Source organism: Gymnodraco acuticeps, unplaced genomic scaffold, assembly GCF_902827175.1.
Source record: "Gymnodraco acuticeps unplaced genomic scaffold, fGymAcu1.1, whole genome shotgun sequence".
NCBI lineage: Eukaryota > Metazoa > Chordata > Actinopteri > Perciformes > Bathydraconidae > Gymnodraco > Gymnodraco acuticeps.
In genome coordinates, this window is record NW_022990459.1 from 2354534 (window position 1) to 2378299 (window position 23766).

The window sequence follows — 23766 nt, forward strand, 5'->3', positions numbered from 1 at the left end:
TAGATTCAAAATGGCCGCGTGCACTCACCATCCTGGAGAGCTTGTCCACCTCCTGCATCGCCTCCAGGAGCTTCTCGTCCAAATCTTCAGAGGATTTTAGAGCAGAGTGGGATGTCGAGCGGAGGCCTGTGCATCCTTCGCCGCACTGAGGCGCTCCGTCCCCCCCAACACAACCCAGACCACCACAGGGGGAGCTGGAGCATCCTTCAACATCAGCTGCCCCACCACAAATCTGCAGAGAGAGAATACAAAACGGAAATGATCATCAACATAAGATGTAAATAAATAATTTGAGGTTTTTGATGTGGGAGCATTTAGATTATTATGTTTTATACATCTGCAACAAACTACCAGAAAACAATCATCTCTATTAGGCCACCTATTGTTCAAAATCCACTTTTCTACATCAACACGACTCCTGTGTAAAAAGATTCTGAAAGTTGCAGGAAAAAAGATTCCTTCTCTTTTTGTCCTGACAATCTTTATAAAAACCTGTCTGAAAATGAGCTGATCAGATTTTGGCCACTTTATGATGTCATAACGTTTTTTTGGGTGGTGCAACCATTAGCCAATCACCAACAAGGTAACACCCGCCCACCTTATCACCTGAATCTCCTCCTAGAGCACCATTGTGTTATTTTAAACCAATCACTCCTCAGAGGGGCGTGGCCAGCAGCAGCTCATTCGCATTTAAAGATACAGACAGAATCAGCACTTTTGGATCAGGGCTGAAACAGAGGGGTTTCTGGGATGCTACAATGATCTGTTTGGTATTTCAGCCAAACACTTCAGAGACATGTTTTGTATATAACTGAGAACTATAATATATTGTTGAAAAATAATATTATAGGGGACCTTTAATTCAAGATTGTCTTTTATTAAATCAAATATCCATTCAAATCATACACGGTTCATATCTTGTCTTTTTGTCATTAAGTCTTATTGTATTTTAGCTTGTTTAATTTTGTATTCTCTTGGCTTTTTAAATATTTGTATAATGTTAATCTGCAGTCCCTGGGCAGGTACACATGTAATAATAATAATACAGATTTTCAGGAGTCTTTCTCACCTTCTCGCTCAGTTCAGAAAGGTCGAGTTTATCTAGCTCGTCGGTCATTTTGTCGAGCTTCTGCGAGTTTCTTTTGTATGCGCGGTCAAACCCTTTCTGAGACGCGATGAGGATGTTCTCAGTGTCATTTCGCATTATGGCCGACTGGTCCAGCGTGTTGCCGGGATCGCTGGTGGAGCTGTTGGCCTGGAACTCCGCCTGTATAGACTTCATGTGTGCAGATGTAATGGTGTCCATGGCACCTGAAAACACACACACGGCCCCATCAAAGGGTTTCAGTCAGTCTTGGTCATCGTGGGACTGCAATTCCAGTTTAGCTATGGATTTGGATCATTTATTTAAGCAGGAATGTGAGCTTGAGCACAGTGTGTGAAACTCGGTTTCTTCACATTCTAGTCAATTATTGGCGGATCCGGTCAATTAGGAATAAGCGCCTAGCAGTTGGTGTTCTCTGCCAACCAGTAAAGTTGAAGTTTACGTCCATGTTGTTCCAATTTCCATCACAAGTCAATCATTATATCATATTAGACAGTAGTGAATTTTCTATGTGTGTGTTTATTTCCCTTCCTGGGCAAGTTACTAAACTAAACCAAAACTATACTTAACGCTAACAACCATGCATACCCCTAGTAAGGCTCTACAATCTGTTATATATCATTTAAAATGTCTATAAGATGTCAGGATCATATAGAAATGTTTTGGAAACATAGATACGATTTTTCTATGAACACGTATAACAGTATGAATGTAAAGCAATGAGCTGACACACTGGTTTCCCTGTCACTGTAACAGTCCTGTTTCTTCCACTGGTTCCTCACCCTGGATGTTGGCGTTCTTGGCGTTGTACACCTGCTGCTTCAGCTCCTGGATGCTCTGCTCCATCTGGTTGGCCTCCTCAGTCAGTGCGTCCAGCTTTGTATCGGTGGCGTTGGCATCGCTGTGGAGCAGGATCAACGCGTCCTCCGTTGTGTTCAGCTCTCCGTTCAGGTAGGACATGACACCGCTGAAGAAACAACAACACACCGATGAACTCAAGCAAAAAGACGCCTTCTACATCTCTTTGTACATTTTAGGACTCTGCGATATATTGAGATAATATCGATGTTGCGAGTCTGAAATTTACCAAATTGTTCAACCTGTTCTAGTATTAAAGGCCCCCTATTATACTATTTTTCATCAATATATTATAGGTCTGAGATATATACAAAACATGTCTCTGAAGTGTTTGGCTCCAAACACCAAAAAGATCATTGTAGCATCCCATAATCCCCTCTGTTTCAGCCCTGTTTCCAAAGTGCTGATTCTCTGTCTGTTACTTTAGATGAAAATAAGGAGCCACTCCCCACGCCCCTCTGAGAGATATTTGGTTAAAAAGAACACAATGATGCTCTAGGAGGAGATCCAGGTGATAAGGTGGGGGGGGGGGTTACCTTGGTTGCCAAAAAATCGTTATGACATCATAAAGTGGCCAAAATCTGATCAGCTCATTTTCAGACAGGTTTTTATAGAAATGGATCAGGACAAAAAGTGAGAGAATTTATTATTACACATGTTTATGTATAAAAGACATGAAGAAGTGGATTTTGCATAATAGGTGACCTTTAAGACTAGACTGCAGTACATGTAGTTGTCATTACACCATTACTGGTCAAATTTGCATTGTGAAATAATTAGTTTAAAAGCATCAAGGGACGACCCTACAATATAATCACAATATCCAGGTATTTCATTAATTATATTGTGACCCTTTTTGTTTATTCATATAGACCAGCCCTCTCCGTGTGTTTTAGTACATACGTAATCTGGTGCATCAGATCCTCGATCTCCCCCAGCTTCAGCCCTGCAGGATTGGTTTCCAGGATTTCTTTCACAGCCCAGACGCTTCTGTTCAGTTTCTTGATCACGTCCTTGTACTGTGCCGTCACGCCGCTGTCCTTCAGCTCTGTCACCTGGGCCTCCAGACGCTGCGTCTGATTGGTCAGTTCGCCCACCACCTTGTCCCAGATGGCAAAGCACTGGTGGCAGGGTGCGCAGGCGGGAAACTCCCCCTGGTAGCCCCGAGCGCACTGATCACAGCGGGGGCCGGAGACCCCTTCCACACAGGTGCACTGACCTGTCGCACGGTGGCACTGATCACTGGAGATCCCCCGAGGGTCGCAGTCACAAGCTGCAAACACACAGAGGGGAGAGTCAGGGAACACTGAATAAATCCTGGAATAGACAAAGACAGTTTAAGAGTTTAAGTAGCCCCCCCCCCTCACCCAGATGGCTTTAAAAAGACCCACAAAATACTGTAAAATGGTCATTTTAATACTATTTCATGTTTAATTGTTTATTTTTAATCGAGTTGATTTAGGCATCAAGATAAAATGTTAAAGTTAATCATCAAGATTATTGATTACATATAAAAAAGGGGGTAAGATTTAAATAGTGTTGACTTCTTCCTACTCCTCCTTTCAGAAATTAGAAATATTATTTTGTTTAATTAGAATTTGATGTTTCGGCATGAATGTAATGTTCTCTTGATTGTATTTGTATTTATATTTACATAAACCCTAACCCAAAATAAATTATATATATTATATATTTAATTTGTGGGTTTATTTAAGTAAAGGTGTAAAATGACTTTTCCCTTCTTTTTCACTAAATAAATTCTGGTGGAAAATGTTTTTAAAGATAGGGTAGGTAAGTTTGAGAAACCGGCTCGAGATCGCTAGAATTTGAAAATACACGACCGGAGAAAATCTGCCACTTCTTTACAGAGCCCCTCCTCCAACACACAGGAAAGCGCACATGACCAATGAGGGCACGAGATAAGTTTGTGCACAGATGGAAGGCTGACAGGCAGGTAGGCCATCCAGTTATTTTAGCCGGGCCAGCTAAAATGATTGGTCGTGCTTTTTACAGGGGAATGAGCTATTTGAAAACCTAGCTTATTCAACCTCCACCCGCTCCAGTAAATAAACTCAGACATGAACGTGACCTTGAAGGTCGTACTGACCCCCCGACTGCTGAGGGCTGCCCTCCCTCCTCAGAAAATAAAAGGAGGGAGAAGAGAAAATCCAGAAAGCAGGAATGCAGCGTTTGAAGGTTTCCACCAGCAGTGTTGCTGCATTATGTTTCATGATGTATGGAGCAGAAGGTGAGGATTGGGGTGGAAGTTTTGTTTGTGTCAAAATGAAATATTAATCCTGTTGTTAAAAGCCCATTTAGGGTTAAAACATTACATGTCAAACAAAGGCCACATACCTGTAACCAGGGATGGAATGTCACAAAGTACATTTACTCAAGTAGTATTTCTACTTCACTACATTTCAGCATTCAAAATCATACTTTCTATACTACTACATGTATTGAACACTCATAGTTACAAGTTACTGAACAACCCAGTATTTTTCAAAGTATCTAAAATTGGCTCCACACAAATGCCTTACATGTATTTGTTAGTGATCGGATCATATTTTATAATACTGTAAGAAAAGTACTTTTATGTTTGATACTTTAAGTAACATTTGAATTCTGAACTTTTACTTGCAGTGTTGTATTTGAAGACTCTAGTATTTAAGCAAAGAACGTTTTAGTAAAGGACCTTGGTACTTGTTCCACCACTGCTTTAACAGTCGCCTTAAAATCACCCCACACTGACAAACATTTTAACCTCTGACATCTAAATCCAGACTAAGAAACATCCTCCCAGCTGTGGCTGCATCATACTTTTTTATCAACACTTCCTCACATAACTTCACATTACTCCCACACATTTCTCAGCGAGGTGGCCAGAGAGACTTCCCATGATTTGGCACATGAGTGTATCATGGTTGCAGATGGGCAGCGAGGTCCAGCTGGTGTAACAGCTTCAGAGACGACAGGGAATACTGCGGGAATAATTCAGGATTCAGGGCGTTGGTGCGTGACGAAAATGGGATGCCTGGGAGTTCTGGAAAACATCTGGTTCTCATGAGCAGGAGAACAAGAGGTCATTCCCAGATCCCCTCCCTCTCCTCTTTCCTACTCCCTCTCTCTTTCTCCGAGGGTGAGCCAGCTACCGTGAGGCGCTAGATAGACTCTCCAGCAGTTTGTTCAGCAGACAATAAAACATGTTTATGGATAAGAGTCCATTAACTGAGCACCAGCCTGCTTATTCCCTGCTGTCTACATAGAAAACTCATCAAGAAAAGTCTAGGTAATGCTCCTATAAACATGTATTAGCCATCACTTAGATCTGCTGTTCAGGACCTTAAATGTGTGCTTTTGTCAACAACAACATAACGATGCTTCCTCGTACATTATGAGCAGCGCACACACTGAGGAAAACACACTAAATAAGAGCAGAACATGGAAAAACAATAAGCCCACCAAAACGGTGACTCAGGAGAAAGATATGTGATGAAAAGTACTTGCAGGAAGAAAAACAATGTGTAATGTAGAAGGCAATATAAACAGAAGAGTACGGTTCAGTCAGGATGTTTTGGGACAGTTATGTTTCCCATTGTTTTGGCTCCAGTACTTTGGATTTGAAATGAAACAGCGACGATGAGATTAAAGGCTGTTTGACAGTGCTCACATCCTTATATGGTGAACGTCGTATGTTCTTGGCTTGTTAAGTCTTAACTTGACCTCAGTTAAACTGTTAATGTGTTTCACATGCTAAGGACGAGAGGAGTATTTTTTTTAAAAGCAGGAAGTGAATGTGGCTGCAGTCCAGGCCCAGCAGAGCATTACTTAGGAACATAAACAGAATGGGTAACTAAATATAACATTTAAAACAAGTTTTTGGAAAGTTGACGTTTGTAGTAAAACTATTAAGGTTTAAGACAGTTAGCATACATGATTAGAAAGACAAAAGACTACAAAGTTGGGTACAAGACATAATACATGTCTTTGTCGCTATAGAAACTGTGTGTTTCGATTGGGGATCACATGACTAAGTAATATGGCTTTCTGGCAGAAATAAAACCCAGGAGTTGCTGAATAAAACAAATCAGTTAAGAAACTGTTACATTTGAGCACTGAACATATTTAAGCATGCTAGTGTTGGGGGCGTTTATTGTGCCAGAAACTAAAATGGTTCCACGACAATCTACAACTTTAGTGAAATGATCTATTAAATTGACATGTATGTAATTCATGGCACAATTCAAAAGGGATCAAGTGATTTATCTCTCGCTGTCGACTACAGAACATATTTTTCCCTAACAAGGTCCCATGGTGGAGCCGCTCTATATATTTTTTAACGTGTGGCCATCAACTGTATTTCTAAAGTGTGTGACCTACCATGACATTCGTCCTCTGGATCCCCCCAGAAGAGCTCTCTGCACTCCCGACACGTATTGCCACCAAAACCTGCTTTACACGAGCACTGTCCTGTGACCTGCGGGAACAAAAACACACAAATACAAATATCATCAGACAATAAGTTGTAAAAAATATGTTTGTGTTTATTTTAATTGAACTTATGAACTAATGCAGTTTGTTTTAAGTCTTTCTTTGACATGCAGAAACAATGGAGGTTTGTAGATTCATCCAACTTGCTCTTCTAACAGAAATGTGTCCTCAGTTATTCCTCAGTGGATTCTGAGACTTCCTTCCTCTGATGGAGAGCAGCCAATAAACACAAATGTTTGTGTGTGAGTGCGTGCACAGTATTCTGTTCTTTGAGGGTATCTTTCTGTGTATACACATACAGGTTTGTGAGTTTGAGTAAAGGGGAGCCGCAGAGGGAGGCAGTTCCCAAACAGCTGGAGTCCATATATCAAAGAATTACACAAACACAGCCTCAGTGATTAGATGGGTTAGTCACAGTCTGACTTTCAGCCCCTGCAGCTTAACCCTCAATGGGAATTGTTGGGAAAACATTCTAACCAGTTTTCACATTGTGTACGGAAAACTATGTAGCAACTGTAAGGAAACCCTATTTTCCGCCAAGATAATGAAATCCTCAGATTGTGATATACATCATAACATGGGAGAGGAGATTAGAGCAGCTGCAAACAGATGTTGGTGTTTCCATGGCAGTGTGTGACTCACCTCATTGCAGGAGGATTCGGAGGAGTGTTCGGGGTCGCAGTCGCAGCGTTTGCACCCCGTCCCGCTGGCGATGTCCCAGGTATCGGTGGCGCAGCGGTCGCAGTTCTGCCCGACCACGTTGGGCTTGCAGGCGCAGTGACCGCTGACCTGATCGCACTGACACTCCCCAGGGGAGGAGCAGGACCGGGGTGAGGTCCCCACAGAGAAACACATGCACTCTGCACAGAGAGGAGAGAGGGGGACCCAGTGTTGGATTTTGAAATGTTATACTCATGTGTACGGGTTAAAGTTGCTGTGGTTGTGTGAGTATTCATTGAATTTAAAAGGCCCCCATGTCCACTGTAAGATAAGTGCTATAAAAATGTAATCTATTATTATTAAGTGCTACTGATACTGCGAGCGTTCGTCTGTCCTTTGTTTCTTTAAATGGGAAATAAGCATAGTTTGTTATCTTTTAACAGTTAAAACGACAAGACGTTTTTTTTTCATGGGTTCCATTCGGTACCTTCGATTACATTGACACATGCTTAACTTCGCACATGTATATTTTATGCATGTAATTTGCACTTTTTAGCTTTGTGTTTGGACATGGTATTTAAGATTTTCATTGGCAACACTTTGCCTTTTACATATGACAATAAAACTCTTTGATATACCCGTACATACAGTAAGCTAGTGTTGTTGTCACAGTAACAGCAGTACTCACTCCTGCAGCTCTGGGAGGCAGCGTTGCCGTAGTAACCCAGTTTACAGTGCTGGCAGCTGTAGCCCTCGCTGTGGTGCCGGCACTTCAGACAGGCCCCGGTGTGAGCGTCGCAGGAAGCCGGGTCGTGCATGTCGATGTTGCTGTTACACTGGCAGGGCAGGCAGCGGCCACCGGGAACCAGAGGGTTCCCGAAATAACCCGGAGAACACTCATCACACCTGGCACCTGGCGGAGGACAGGAAACAGGAAGTGAAGTGGCTCCTTTTTAAGTCGAGTGGAATAATTAGAGGGCAGCTCAAGTGTTGTTTAGGTTTGTTACATGTGAAGACAAGTTGATATGTGAGGCTTTGAGCACTTCAAACAGCTTACATAAAAACAAAACTGGTATTAGTTACTCTTTATCTTCATTGGCAAAACTTTTATCTCAACTTGACTACAAGGAAATAGTGCTGCTTGGTGATTTTAATTGGGACTGGTTAACTTCTGTGTCAGAGGATTTAAAAAACCTTTGTATCTCTTATATTACTCAGATTGTAGACAGTCCTACTCACCCTAACATTAAGTTCCCAAATAAATCCTCCTTAATTGATCTCATCTTAACTAATGTGCCCCATAAATACTCATCTGTGGGAGTATTTGCTAACGATGTGAGTGACCACTGTGTTGTAGCAACAATTAGGGACACAAAAGTCCAAAAGGGTAAACCTCGTATTATTATAAAGAGAGACACTAAACATTTTGTGGAGCAGGGTTTTGTACATGACCTGTTTGGTTTTGATTGGGAAAAAATCGATCTGTGTGCTGATGTTGAAACTGCATGGTTTTATTTTTATCTTGGTTTTATGGAAATTATAGATAGACATGCACCCCTGCGTACATTTAGAGTGAAGGGACGAGACAATCCTTGATTTTCTGCTGATTTGTCTAGTCTCCTTCATGAGAGAAACAAGGCCTGGGCAAAGGCTAGGAAATCAGGCTCAGAGATAGAATGGCTGCGATTTAGGCAGCTAAGGAATAGCTTCACTTCACAAATAAAAAGTGCTAAATCTAAGTATTATCTGTCAGTTACCACAAAGAGTCTGAACAACCCTAGAAAATTCTGGAAAGCCATAAAATCGATATCCACCGGTGATATTCGTAATGAGCTACCTCCGTGCCTTACCACAGCATCTGGCACTATATCGGACAGGGCCACCATACTAAATTGTTTTAATGAGCATTTTGTGTCCTGTGGTTCTCTGTTTGATTCTGTTTCTAACTCTGCTTCTGTGAACACCACAGTCGGTGACTCTGAACAATGTGGTTTGGAAAAAAGCCAGTTTTACTCCTTTTACTGTTGATGTTGTTCGTGAAGTCTTAACCAATCTAGATCCTAAGAAGCCGGCTGGGCCGGACAACGTAGAACCTTTCTTTTAAAGATAGCTGCAGATTTTATTGCTCCACCTCTTACTACTCTTTTTAACCTCTCTCTCAGCACGAACAAAATCCCAAAAGTATGGAAGTCAGCTTATGTCCTGCCACTACTAAAAGGAGGGGAGGCCACCTTATTAAACAATTATAGACCCATCTCCAAATTGTCAGTTCTGGCCAAGGTTCTTGAACGCCTAGTGAGTGAACAAGTAAAGGTGTTTTTATGTAACAATGACATCCTGTCTAAACATCAGTCAGGCTTCAGCAAGCAACATAGCACCATCACTGCCACAATGAAAGTGGTAAATGATATTACGAGTATTTTAGATAATAAGCAGAGTTGTGCAGCTCTATTTGTTGACCTATCCAAAGCTTTTGATACCGTCGATCATCACATCTTGAAGCAGAGGCTAGTCAGTATTGGCTTATCCTGCCATGCAGTGGGGTGGTTTGTAAACTACCTCTCTGAAAGGTCCCAATGTGTTAAGTTCAATGGGCTGTCTTCTGAGTGGTTAAACATCACTAATGGTGTACCACAAGGTTCAGTTTTAGGTCCGCTATTATTCTCCATCTATATTAATAGTTTAGGTGAAAATGTCGAAAGAGCAACCTTACATGCGGACGATACCATTATGTACTGTGCAGGTCCCTCGATTAAGGACGCTGGTGTTAAATTACAGGCTGTTTTTAACATTATTCAGGCTCAGCTCTCTGAGCTTAAGCTTCTTTTAAATGTGGATAAAACCAAGGTAATGCTCTTTTCTAAAGCTAAAAAGACACCAGAGACTACTTTGGATATTGTAACTACGCAAGGAATACAACTTGAAGTGGTTGCCTGTTACAAATACCTTGGTATCTGGCTTGATGACTGTCTCACTTTTAAATGTCATGTAAATAACCTGCTTAAAAAGCTGAGGGTTAGGCTAGGTTTCTTTTACAGAAATAAGTCCTGTTTCTCGCTTGAGGCCAGGAAAAGGCTAGTCACTGTGACCTTTTTACCTGTGCTGGACTATGGTGATTTGATTCATATGAATGCACCTGCCAATTACTTGAGCAAGTTAGATGCTGCGTATCACAGTGCACTGAGGATTTTGACAAATTGTAAAGCACTTACGCATCACTGTACCCTGTATACCAAGGCGGTTTCGCCATCACTTACTGTACGGAGGCTCAGTCACTGGTACTTTTTCATTTACAAAGCCATGTTGGATAAACTACCATCTTATATCTGCTCCCTGATCTCTCGGCGAATTGAAAGTAGTTATTGCCTGAGATCGCATGCTGTGATTTTATTAAATGTGCCAAGTGCTAGGACTGTCTTAGGGAAGAAAGCTTTTAGATGTGCAGCTCCACTAACTTGGAACAGTCTGCAAAAATCATGGAAAATTACCAATCTGGTACCACTACATGTTTTTAACGCTTGGTTGGATGCTACACAATCAGATGCTGTTGGTACCTGTACATGTGGTTAGATATGTAAATTGTAATCCCTGTAATCTTTGCTGTATGATGTCCTTTTGTTGTTCTGTTGTTTATGTTTTTATGTCTTCATGTGGAACCTACTGCTGCAGGTCTCCCTTGAAAAAGAGATCAATGATCTCAATGGGATTTCACCTGGATAAATAAAGGTTTTGAATTGAATTGAATTAGTTATTAATAATGTGTGTGTGTGTGTGTGTGTGTGTGTGTGTGTGTGTGTGTGTGTGTGTGTGTGTTTATATACCTTTGTAGCCAGGGCTGCACACACACACCAGTTGGTTAGTATGAGCCAGAAGGTAACAGCTGTCAGAAAACTGGCGTCCGCTGCGAGGACCATCGGGACACATGCAGGCTCGACAGTGACCCCCTGAACCCAGCTCTGGGTCTCCATGGTAACCCTCCAGACACCTGAAAGTACAGGTAAAGCAAAAAGTAAGTTAATGCTCATTTCGCCAGATGGTTCCCAAATGTCTTTTGTCTTCATACTTTAAGCTTCCAGTGTAAAATGTATGACTTCATTAATGGGTCCCATGGCTGTACCTCTCACAGTGGTGTCCGCTGGTGAAGTCTCTGCAGCCCTGGCACTCTCCGGTCTGAGGGTGGCAGAACTCGCTGTGGCCGTTACAGTGGCAGGGTCTGCACTGAGGGAAGCCCCAGAAGCCCGGCAGGCAGTGGGAGCACTGGCGCCCCGTGGCCCCGGGGACACACTCGCACTGGCCCGTGGCCTCGTGGCAGAATGCAGTGATCGAACCCCGAGGGTCACAATCACAAGCTGAGGGGAGATTTACTTTCAATTATCTTGTATTATCCGTCTAATAAACATTGAAATGTATATCCATGCCTGTCACTTACGTCTGCAGCCGGCGGGGCTGAACTGAAACGTTGCCGGGGCGCAGTGGTCGCAGTTCCTGCCAACAACGTTGTGTCGGCAACGACACTGGCCACCACTGGGCTCACACACAGCGCTGAGGGAACCCTGAGGGTCACACTGGCATGCTGGGAGATAAGACAAGGGAGAGGAAAGTGGGAATTCATGAGACTGTTGTTTTATATGTAGCCTGTTTTAATTAGATTACATTTCATATTATTTTTCTGCTATTTACTGCTTTTGTACAAACACACATTATAGACACACACATTAAACTACGTACCCATGGCTCCTTTGTGCAGCAGGGCAGAGACGCTGAAGATGTAGTCGTTGCAGATGTCGGTCAGCGGGCTCTTCACCACGCTCTGGCTGCCCTCCAGACACCGGTAGCGCTGGAACGTATCCCACGCTCCATCCCCGTCAACCCCAACGAACATATCCATCTCTCGGACCCGGGGAATCAGCACCAGCTTCAAAGAGAGGGGGGATGGAAACCATGATAAAAAACTGGTTTAAGACAACCCTAAAACACTGGTGCTGAGGCATAAAAGCAACGTTTTCTCTAAGGTAAGACAGGGTGAGCAATTTATATAAAAAATGGTCACTTTGGCAGTGAAGGAATCCTTTAAGTATGTATTGTATGAAACTAAACGTACAGAGTCGATGAGTGTGTACGGGCTCTGGATGTCAGCGACTGACGAGTAGAGAGGCAGCGTGAGGCGGATGGTGTAGTTCAGTCCTCTCTCGAAGCACACCGGCCTCACCAGCAGCACGTGCCTGAAACACAGCGGAGAGTCAGTGTGTGTGGTGAAGGTGTTGCTACAAAGAAACCCTGAATATGAGTAATGTTTGTTACCTGGATCCAGGTGGTAGAGAGATGGTCTGCTCGTCTCCGCTCTGGATGGAGTTACTGCAGTGAGTGTCGTAGTTCGGAGGGTTGAAGACGGGACGCTGGACTTGGATTTTGCCCTGCTCCCACTGCTCTGGCAGCTTCAAACATACAGACACATGTGTCATTTTAAAGTCTACAACAAGATAACAACCAACATTACCTGGCTTAAATTAGAACCACAAATATTCTGTGTATGTAGGGTTATTATGGAAGCCTGAGAGATAAGTGAGAACCAAAAATATGGGGATCCATGTTACAGTAGGTCTGATTTACATTGTTTCTCTCCTATGACTTAAGAACAATTGAAAAAAAGCATTTTCTTTTCCTCTGTGAATTTTTTTTCCAGGTGAAATATATGTTTGTTTGTTATAATTTGTAGTTTTAAAGTCCAATACTGGCAAATACTTTTTAGAAAATATAAGAAAATTATCTCTGAAAAGGGCGGTAAAAAATGTTTTGTCAGGATAATTTCCCATAAAAAAAATGATTAGCCCCTCATAAGACAAACATAGTGAAGCTTAAGTTAAAAACACATTATAGCAAACAATCTATGTGTGTGTGTGTGTGTGTGTGTGTGTGTGTGTGTGTGTGTGTGTGTGTGTGTGTGTGTGTGTGTGTGTGTGTGTGTGTGTGTGTGTGTGTGTGTGTGTGTGTTACCTGCGGCTCATAGCGAATAAGGATGTCATAGTCCATGGACTCTGGGACGTTGTTGATGTTGAACTCCAGGTAAGCTCCTTCTGGAACATTAACAAAGCCCATACCGGTCCAGGTGGGACTGCGGTCCAGAGGGTACGGCCTCGGTACCACCGTCACACCCTGACACCACAACACGGACGTTAGTTTACATACATTTATGCTAAGATATGGTGTTGTACATAATGAACACACTCACAGGGCCGTACTTGGCGTCCTCCGCCTCGTAGGTGTAGTGATCCAGAGCGATGAAGTAGAAGCCCGACTCCACCTGATCGCAGCGCCGGCCGAACATGTGCTCCCTGCACACACACTGCCCCGAGTGAGGGTCACAGCTGTGGGGGGGAGATAGGACACTTATTATGTTTTTCAGTATTTTTATTTTGCTGCTTTTTATATGTACATAAAGTAGAGATATGTTTGTCTTTGTGCATCTGTTGTATTGACATTTAGAAGCTGCTCTGCTGTACCGAACGATTACCACCAACACTGTCGCTTGGCAATAATAAAGTAAGACATAGAATAGTAAAGAAGTAATAAAGTATTTATCTATTTATGAAAAAATGTTATGTTGTGATTATCCTGGCGAAGATAATTGCAATTTACAATATTGTCTCGGTAACCATTAAAGATGAATACAAGTCCTAAATTGATTTCAAAAGATACTGAAATCCTATTACCTTCAATTTTGTTAAAAGCTATTTTTTTGTTGGTATATTCACTGCTAATTGGTCCATTACGGCATTCTATAAATCTGTTATTTCTTCATACCTGCCATGAATAACAGGCCAAAAACAGCGGGATAACAACAACAATCTTAATATGGTAATCATAAATCAGAACTTCCTCCATATGAGGATGAATAAAAAAACATATGTACATGATAATTCCTGTATTTTTCTACTATGAGGATATTCATCATTATCCTGAAAATGGGAATTGTTCTATTAGATCCGTGATAAAATTCTACATCCTTCTATCTTAAAATATGATGCATGCTGTCATCTATAAACAAAACATTTATTGTAAAATAATTCAAAGTGATCTTGAGACATACCTATTATTGACAGCCCCGCCCTGGTCACAGTCACATGCTCTGCAGCCGTCCATGTCATTGGACAGACCCCAGTGCTGCGGCTAAAGGGAAAACAGACATTTGTTCTTACACATATACACTACTAGTGATGGGAATTCCGGCTCTTCTTGGTGAGCCGGATAATTTGGCTCGGCTCACCAAGAAGAGCCGGCTCTTTCGGCTCCCAAACGGCTCTTCAGTTTACCACTTATTATACCTTTTAATTAAATCAAATGTAGCCCTGTTTTGACTAATTATTTATATGTGTACACATATATCACTTAAATTATTCAATACATCCTTTGTACTGAAGTATTCAAAAGTAAAAATTATATGTTTAATATAAATGATTTGCTGTGGCCAATTGTTTTCATTGCATTTACAGACCCGTGCAAATCTCTGATACCACCCAATGAATGAATGCATTGACTTGCTTGTAGAACCACGCTACACAAAACAGATAGCAACACCTATAAAAACTATTTTTTTAAAAAGGGGCTACTGTATCGACCTATATAAATATAGTTTTTTTTTCAAAATACCAAAAAGATCCTGCATTTTAGCCATGCCTCATTTCGCTCTATTTGCTCTTTCCAGCGCTGTTTTTGCAGGGGGCTGATTCTGTGAGCTGCAGATGACCACGCCCCCCTGCAGGAGAGGGGAGCGTGCTCTGAGATCAGCTGCTGCAGCGGGGAGAAAAAGAGATCTCCGTCCACCGTGTTTTATTCTTATAGAAGTAAGAAGAGAAGTAATGGGGCAGACACCCTCCTTTTTACGCAGCGGTCCAGACATAGACATCAAACGGCGACACATATTCAGTTGCCAGTTACTTTGGCATTAGGGCAGGGATATCTAGATACTTTCCAAAGTTTGACTTAATGAATTGTGCTACTGTTAAAGCAAGCAACGATGTTTTCAAATCTGTAATCAAAAAGCTCCTCAAAAACACTATCGAAGCAGTTCCTGCCGTTGCTACGTTAGTTCAAACAGTAACAACGGACTACTTTTCTTAGCGGATGCATGTCAATTTAAATCAATACATAAAACTATTTTTTAAATCAATAAAATCATTTTCTAAATCCATAAAATCATTTCCATTAATATTGGGAGTCATGTCGTTACTTTGTTGAGAATGTGGCCATGTAATAAGCGGGATAATGTGCACATTGCATAATGTGCCTTCATGCAGATCTAGATCCCTCCGCAAAAATGGCTCGTTCGCGGGCGAGAGCCGGCTCCCGTCGTTCACTTAAAAGAGCCGGCTCTTTGAGCCGGCTCGTTCGCGACCGACACATCACTACACTACACATATGTATGAAAGTAAAATAGCTGACAGTTGTGTTTGCGCACCAGACACTGATCGCAGTTGTGTCCATCAACGAAGCGTTTGCAGGAGCACCTTCCTGTCTCTGAGTCGCAGGGGTTTCCTCCGGGCAGGGTGCCCAGTGCGCTACAGGAACAAGCTGCCAAAACACACAAAGACACAATGAAGCCACAGAGTCAGTCTGACAACAGTCTATCTACAATTAACAGTATGAAGCTGAATTTTCACTTTGGTTTTCCTGTGCAATAGAATGACCAAAAATGACTCAATCTTAAATTTGATGTCCACTTAGACTCACGCAGGCAGCCGTTGGGCCCCTCCCCCAGGCCGTGGTGTCCCTGCTTGCAGTGGTCGCAGCGCTCGCCCTCGACGTTTGCTTTGCAGCGACACTGACCCGAGATCAGCCCAGCAGCCACATCTGTGTGCGAGTCACACTGTCCGCCCTGCAGAGAGCCCGCCGGGTCACAGTTACATGCTGTGGAGACAGGAAATATCACATGAGGCATTGTCTAAAGATAATCATTGATGGTCATGTGAAAAGAGGAAAGACAATATTTGCATTAAAACAATTCTTTTCCCTGAGAGATATTGAGAGAGTTCTCTGTAAAATGTTGATAAATCTGAGGAGAATAAATCAATAAAAAATGTAAACATAAAAAAGTAAAAAGAAAAAAAGCCCTACTTGGTTGTCAAAATGGTGGATGTCTCTTTTTAAATGACCCTTAAGTTGTTCCAAAAACTGAAAATTATGAGAAAAATGAAATTTTGTAAAGAGGGAAAGAGAGGGGGAGGCTGTTATTCATTTTACTGCAACATTTCCATCAGTACTCCAGGTAATTCCATTTCAAATAACATAAGCTTTTGGAGCAGTAAACTAACGTGGTTATTTGTGAGTTAGAACCGACAAAAGCTGCAAAAAGATGTGTGTATTTTATGTTGAGTCTTGTAATGAGGCTGTTCTTTATGTACTGCACTATTGTCTCCAGTACTCCAGGGAATTACATATTAAATAACATTAGCGTATATAGTGTTAGCATTACATCACCAGTAAACCATAAGAGAATGTTCAAAAGCTGTGTGTAATTTAAAGTCCTGTAAAGAGGGAAAGAAAGGGGGAGGCTGTGCTTCATTTGACTGCACTGTATTTCCAGCAGTACTCAGCAGGTAATTACAATGATAACCATAACTACTTTCTGCTTTTCACTTCAAAGGCTGCCGCTCCAGGTGGTGCTTGTCTTACAGAGGAAGATGTCCTGGAGGAGGACAGCAACATGCATTTGAACAGAGTGTGTGTGTAATAAGTAGAGAGCAGCATAAGGAGGAGGGGAGGTTACGCAGAGGTGACTTACGCTCGCAGACTCGGGGGTCCCTCAGGTCCCGGTTGGGGTGCTGGAAGTAGAAAGGTCCGCACTGCTCGCACTGCCGGCCCACCGTGTTGTGCTGACAGGCGTCACACACTCCCCCGCTCACGTTGCCCGTCGTCATGTACACCGCCATGTCAAAGTGGCAGGATGAGGACTGTTGGTTACACTCACACCCTGAGGAAGATTTACACAGTTTACTTTTTTTGCCTTGTTTTCATCTGGGCTGCCACTAAGTAGAAGGTTCAGTATATAAGCACACACAAATCTAAAAGAAAGTGAAAAATGACAATGAAGATATTTAGTTTCTTAACAAACAAATCAACATATTTGAAGAGTTCTCCAGTTCTTACTCTTGCAAGCGTGTGTGTTTCGTCCCTCCGCAGGTCTCCAAGGTAAATCGTGGTAAAAGTCTTGGCAGTGCTCACAGTTCAGTCCCTCTGTGTTGTGATTACACACACAGCGGCCATGGACCTACACACACACACACACAAATTCACAAAATAAATAAATTTATAACAATGAAATACACAGCAGATGAAGACCAGGATATGCAAATCAAAACCTTTCTCTCATTCGAGTCTCATTCCAAGATATATATAATCAGACTTATTTTGGATTTGGTTCCTATTTATTAACAAACCAAGCTTCGGGAATATTCAACGTGGTATCATGCAACAGTTACTATACTAAAAGTAAGAATAACAAGTATGTGATTTGGAACCCAGCCTCCATTTCTTTCTGACTTGGAGTATTTATTTTACGCACCATGCCCTCTGCAGAGCTGGGTTCTCCGTCGATGGGGGCGCATTCAGAGGCGTGACCGTAGCAGAAGCAGTTGCCGCGGACGACCATGTCGTAGAGGGCGTAGTAATACTTCTCCGTCACCTCTTCCCGGTGGTCCAGCAGGTTGTCGCCCAGCGTGTGGAGCTTCACGAAGTTCACCCGGAGGTTGGTGATCTTCAGCATGTCTGCACACACAGGGGAGATTGAGTATTATTATCTTCATATTTTCTCTTTATATGTTTGCTTGTTTCTATTGTATGCCATAATTAAACGATAAAGGATTTTCCCCTAAAATATTTGGTGATTACTCACTTAAGTCAAAGTTACTGCAAAATGTTAATCATTTAGTTGCTATGAATGACATTTGTCATCCTTGCAAGTGTTTCTCATGCATTTCTAGGAGGCAAACCTTAGTTCTTTCTGCTGTTCCTCACACACCCACAGCATTCACCACATACTTAACATTCGGCCTCTGCGTGTGTGTGTGTGTGTGTGTGTGTGTGTGTGTGTGTGTGTGTGTGTGTGTGTGTGTGTGTGTGTGTGTGTGTGTGTGTGTGTGTGTGTGTGTGTGTGTGTGTGTGTGTGTGTGTGTGTGTGTGTGTGTGTGTGAGTGAGGGCCTCTCAGTCTGGACGAGTCGCTCCAACATGTGACATTCCATGCAGAGCTCTTCCTATCTGACCTCTGGAAAATCTTCTCCGGGTAGCTTGGACTACTGGACCTGGACTACTCAAACGACTAAAATATTCTAAAATATATCTCAAGATTTAGAGCTCAGAGATCAGGCAAAACGAAACCCCTCGATGGATTCAGTTTAGTCTTTTGTTGGTTTTATCTTAAATGTATTGGGCACATTTTATCATACGGGTCCAGATTTCCAAAGTTTCTAGTTAGGAAACTGAGAATAAATACATCATTTGGTAAGGATTAAAGGGAGAATAGTAGGATGGCGAATTAAGACCATTGTAGGTTCATATAAATTGAGCTTTCCTTTCAAGGATATCCCTCATTTCCTTTGAATGAACACTAAATTACAAAACTCTATCAAGGAAACTTCCTGGAAATAATGAGTAAACAATGAGAATGAGCGTACTCTGTATTCTCAGGCTGTAGGGGTCGTCTATTTTGAAGACAGGGTCCAGCACCCGAAATATCACCTAAAAGAGCAAAACAAAAAAACAGGGGAGAGTAGGTATGAAGAGCGATTTTGTGACAGGCTTATATAAATATAAACGTCCTATAATTAAATAAAAAAGCGTTTTAAAAGCTCACCTCTCCCTCAGTGGATGGTTCGATGTCAGAGTAATGGGAGTCACAGAGGATCTCGTCCACTTTGACCATCGGCCCTGAGGACACGCCGGGGAAAGATGTTTCACAGTCGTAGGCGAAGTAACGATAAACCTGCCACGTCTTCCCGAAGTCCATCGACCGCTCAATCACCATGGCAGCTGGCCGAAAAGTCTGTCAACAAATGATAAACCATGTTGTTTTACTGCTCAACAACACTTAATACTCACATACAAGTGTTAGGAACTTTATCATTTGGTGTATCTTCCTGCCATACTAGATGTACTGTAGATATGTCATGTTTTTCATCTAAAAGGCTTTGATAGGATAATACTAAACACAACTTTAAAATGAAGTAATGATATCCTTGAAAGGTTGGAGGCTGTTAGAGGTGTTGATCTGTTCTGCTATCTAACACCAAAACAGGAAAGGGCAGGAAACACATGGACAGTGTATCTTTGATTGTGTGTTTTTTTATGATGTGGAGTATCTGGCATGAAGCCAGCTGGACACCATCATGGGCGACCATGTGAAAGCAATTTTATTTTTTTACAGCATCTCCCTCCTTCTTCTTCTTCTCTTCCCACCGTCCTCCAGAGACCACAATGATTTTCCACATTCCTCCACCACAGCTGTCCAACGCTGTGTTTATCTGCGTGAGTACGGGAGTGTATAACTTATGTGTATGTGTGTGAGAGAGAGAGAGAGAGAGAGAACAGGCACCTTGAAGGTCATGATAAGATGTGTGAAGTGAAACTCAGCCTCCAAGTCCAGCTGGATGGTCACATTCTCCACACCTAAAGAATAAAAGGAAACACACAGATAATTGACAATTGAATATATTTCTCATTTCTCAATTGATTCTCATTCATGAAAAACTCCAGACCAGACTCACACACACTAATTACATTTTAAATATTTACAGAGCCTTCCTGCACATGTTTATGCAGCTGAGGCTTCACACAAGAATCCAATAAATCTGAAGCTCCGATCTGGATTGTGTTGCACTGGATACTTTCACTATGTTTATGTGCAAATGTGGTTTTAATCTAGTTATATATTTAATTATATTCTATTGGCAGCCAGAATATTTCCTAACACTTTACCTTATATGCGATATGGCTGAAATCTTATATCATGATATATATTATTTCATATCTTGATAACAATATAAGTAAGGGTATAGCAAGTTTTCTGGCACTGCATTGAATAAATAATATGTATGAAATTACCATATAATAACGCACATTTTTGTGCACAGCTGAGAGATTATATCCTTGACAAATGATGTCATTTATCATTTTTGGAATTTAAGTGCAACATAAAACATTGTAGTTTCTCAGATTACAAGGCAATGTCTTTAAATGTCCTGTTTTGTCAAAAGAATATTCATTTAATATGAAATAAAATGGAGAAAAGCAGGAAACCTACATTTTTAAGATGCATGTGATACATCTAATGGTGTACTTGTACCTAAGTACAGGACATGTACAACTGTATTATTACTTAAGTGACATTATGCAGGACCTTTACATTATAATTGAATATATTAAAAAGTAGTATTGTTACATTTACTTAAGTAAAGTATTTAAATACTTCCTCCACCACTGTCTGTTTCTCGTTCTCACCGTGGAGCTCTGTCTCATTACACACTTCCCATCCAAACTTTAAACGCCTGTGTGGTGAGATGTTGACACACATCTGTTTCTTCTCCGCACACCTGTTCTCCTCAGCAGACCTGTAAGCCCCGCCCCCACGCTGTACCCTGATTGGCTGCAGAGAGTCTCTGTGATCTCCTGTCTACTCATTACTCCTGAGAACAGCCTCAGTCTCAGCTCACACGCTGTTCAAACATTTAAAACAGGAGTTGTGTCTCAACAACAGACACTTTTATTTCCCCTTTTAGTCTTCTGTCTCTCACCGTTCTCAGACTGCCACCAGGTCTTCAGACGGTTGTGGGCGAAGGTGGTGACCAGGTTGTTGATGGAATGGCTCCCTTGGTTTTTGTTCTCATGAAAAGGCTTCCTGGAGTCGCACAAAAAACATTTCTTCTCCTCCTGATGGACACAGACAGTGTTACAGCGTCAGTACACTGATAGTTTTGCAATGTATTCACCCAGGGGAAAACAATTGAATACAAAGGTGAATGATATGCTGCTGCTCTTACTCTGGTTTCTCAATCAAACAGGATATACACTTTTTTGATTGTGACTTCATCCAAAGAAAGCTTTAAAAAAGGATTATCTAGTTTTATATTCCACTGCTTCACTATTCAAAGCATTTTGTTATTTGTTAAGGTTTTACAAAAAAGATTGAAGCAGATTTTGATACATTAAATTTAAATCCCATGCCAAAAGTAACCCTTACCTATTACATCATTACAAATATGACACATCAAAACATGGTAAGCACATAAAGGATTCTAAACAACAACATAACACAAACAAGAAAAGGAAAAGAAAAAGCCCCTCTCTCTTTTGCCTTCCCATTCCCATTGACCTGTATAACATTGAATTACGTTTTTTTTTGTATTAAAGAAAGCTAAAGGCTGGGGGTTTTATTAAAACATATCAAATGTCCCCTCTTTCCTACCTGCGACTAATGATTATTTATATTCTAAAATCAAATAATTAAAAATATGTATTTCTTCTTTCTTGTTTTTATCATTAATAGAAAGCTGCTTCTGTTCAGTTGAGAGTATTCTTGCTAACACACTGGAGAATGTGGGAGTGAATCTGAGGTGTCCACATACTTTTGAACATGTAGTTGTTAATTCGTTAACAATAAATTACAATTGGATTTACCTGACGCTTTTATCCAAAGTTACTTACAATGAGTGCATTAAAACATGAAGAAACAAGCTCAGAAAGCAAGAAATGAAAGAGAGAACACGATCCGGGGAAAGTGAATACAAACCTAAGCTGTACTGTGTATATATAATGTCTCAGTGAGTGTGTGATAATAATGTGTTCCCTGCGTTTGTCAGCAGCAGGAGCCTCGCCTGCAGATGGTTTGGCATGGACACAAGCTTTACTCTGTTTCACACACACACACTGAAATCTCACTATATTGCAGCATGAGAATAAACAAGACAAGTTTCTCAATTTCACAAGGCCCCTGCCAACTATGTCTGTGTTGAAATGTGAGTGGAGTCTCCCTAAGTGGCTCCACTTAACAGTGTTTGGTGGAAAAATGCGTCCTGCTCCCCCCCCCCTTCTGCATCACGCAGCTCATACTTGAGGACTGTGCTCATCCTCAGGAAGCTCAGAGAAGCCCCCGCACTGTGTCATTTTCATAAGGACACCATTCACACAGTGAGTCGCCACAGGGTGTTTGATAAAGAGAGAAAATCCCCCCGTCCACAGGCACACAGGGAGGGATTGTGAGGCCACACAGCGCTTATTGTGGAGAGGAATGTCTGAACTCCCACAAGACAAGACAGAAAGCAGATACTGTAAATCTGCACACTCCCACACAGAGGCAGGGCTACAACTATTAGCCAGTTAATTGATTAGTCGATTGATTTGGATAATCAGTTAACCGTTTGAGTCATTTTGGCGTTTGTTTCACCAGAACATAACCAGGAATGGTCTTTGAATTTCATGCTTTAATTAAGAGTTTTGTATCCACATGTTTTTGGATAGAAAACTGCTTTTATTACTTTATTTTCCAGACTTTATTTAGAAAAAATATATATATATTTTGCCCTACATTTTGAAGGACAAATCAACATCTTACTCGTGACACCCTGCATGTGCATGGTTATGTGACTGATATTAAGCGCAGAGTTTTTCTTCCCAGCATCCTCACTGTTCTTACCTCCAGATGTCCGACGATGCAGAAGCGCTCGGGCTCCTTCAGGCCGCAGGTGGAGGTGACGCTGAGCTTGTGCGCGCGGCCAATCAGCAGGTCACCTGTGGCGGGGTAGCAGCTGCCCTCGGTGCAAACATCCGGGAACTCTGGGAACTGCTGCGCCCTGACGGAGGTCCACAGGGCTGCAGGGAGGGAAACGTACAGCTGATAGTGGTGATGGTTCCAACAAATCCTACATTAAATCTTCCTTTACTTTCAATTATAAAACCCAGAGAATCCAAACTTTATCACATGGATTCTGTTTAAGATTGAGTAATACAAAGTTATTTTTTTATTACATTATTCCAAAATTACAAACCTTTCAGGCTCAATTCAATAGTCAACAAAGTAAAATGGTGTTGATACAGTATACATGAAGTAAAACACTTTACATCAAACAAAACAACATTTAAAGAATACATTCTTGCTTAAACAAAGAGTGATGGGTTTTTGTGAGCAATACAAAGTTGTATTAGGCCTTTGAGATATGATTGATATACTATAAAAATCTTACATACTACATAGAAAACAATGTCATAACATGACTCTTGTACATGTACACAGTAGGCACATATGTCCTGTATTAACATGTTAAAACTAAGTGTACACGTTTCCTGCAGCAGCCTTATCTTTCCTCATCTCTTAAAACATGATATAATAATCGTTTGCATATGGATATCATTACATGCGTTGTGGCTGCAGACTGTTTTGGCATCCTGGAAAAGTTAATTCAAACCAGAGTGCTGATAGCATCTCAAGAAGTTTTGACATATAAACAAAAACTTTTTAAATAAAACTCACCCAAAGTTGTTATAACGAGGACTATAAGCGACATTTCCACGAGCAGTACATTGACAGCACGTCTTGTCGATGATGTCGATGATGATGTTGATGCGTCCTTCAGTTGAGAGAGTCAGTCAGTGTGTGTGAGTGTGTGAA

The 23766-nt window shown here is 41.5% G+C and overlaps 1 protein-coding gene across 1 annotated transcript in view; it reads right to left on the reverse strand.

The window, feature by feature from the left end:
* The window catches only part of lamb1b (laminin, beta 1b), a 28088-nt gene extending 4322 nt beyond the window's left edge, over positions 1 to 23766 (reverse strand). Inside the window, exons 1-27 of the mRNA XM_034225942.1 lie at positions 23629 to 23766; positions 22795 to 22970; positions 20897 to 21032; positions 19699 to 19772; positions 18961 to 19149; positions 18782 to 18845; positions 17673 to 17875; positions 17258 to 17378; positions 16893 to 17081; positions 15842 to 16018; positions 15570 to 15682; positions 14202 to 14281; positions 13344 to 13479; positions 13109 to 13267; positions 12416 to 12549; positions 12216 to 12336; positions 11843 to 12029; positions 11544 to 11687; positions 11232 to 11463; positions 10936 to 11099; positions 7803 to 8027; positions 7097 to 7314; positions 6344 to 6440; positions 2867 to 3236; positions 1888 to 2072; positions 1070 to 1311; positions 29 to 232 (exon numbers count right to left, since the gene is read on the reverse strand). Coding sequence (XP_034081833.1) covers positions 29 to 232; positions 1070 to 1311; positions 1888 to 2072; positions 2867 to 3236; positions 6344 to 6440; positions 7097 to 7314; positions 7803 to 8027; positions 10936 to 11099; positions 11232 to 11463; positions 11544 to 11687; positions 11843 to 12029; positions 12216 to 12336; positions 12416 to 12549; positions 13109 to 13267; positions 13344 to 13479; positions 14202 to 14281; positions 15570 to 15682; positions 15842 to 16018; positions 16893 to 17081; positions 17258 to 17378; positions 17673 to 17875; positions 18782 to 18845; positions 18961 to 19149; positions 19699 to 19772; positions 20897 to 21032; positions 22795 to 22970; positions 23629 to 23662 — 4374 coding nt within the window. The 5' untranslated portion in view covers positions 23663 to 23766. The remainder of the gene's footprint in view (positions 1 to 28; positions 233 to 1069; positions 1312 to 1887; positions 2073 to 2866; positions 3237 to 6343; positions 6441 to 7096; positions 7315 to 7802; positions 8028 to 10935; positions 11100 to 11231; positions 11464 to 11543; positions 11688 to 11842; positions 12030 to 12215; positions 12337 to 12415; positions 12550 to 13108; positions 13268 to 13343; positions 13480 to 14201; positions 14282 to 15569; positions 15683 to 15841; positions 16019 to 16892; positions 17082 to 17257; positions 17379 to 17672; positions 17876 to 18781; positions 18846 to 18960; positions 19150 to 19698; positions 19773 to 20896; positions 21033 to 22794; positions 22971 to 23628) is intronic.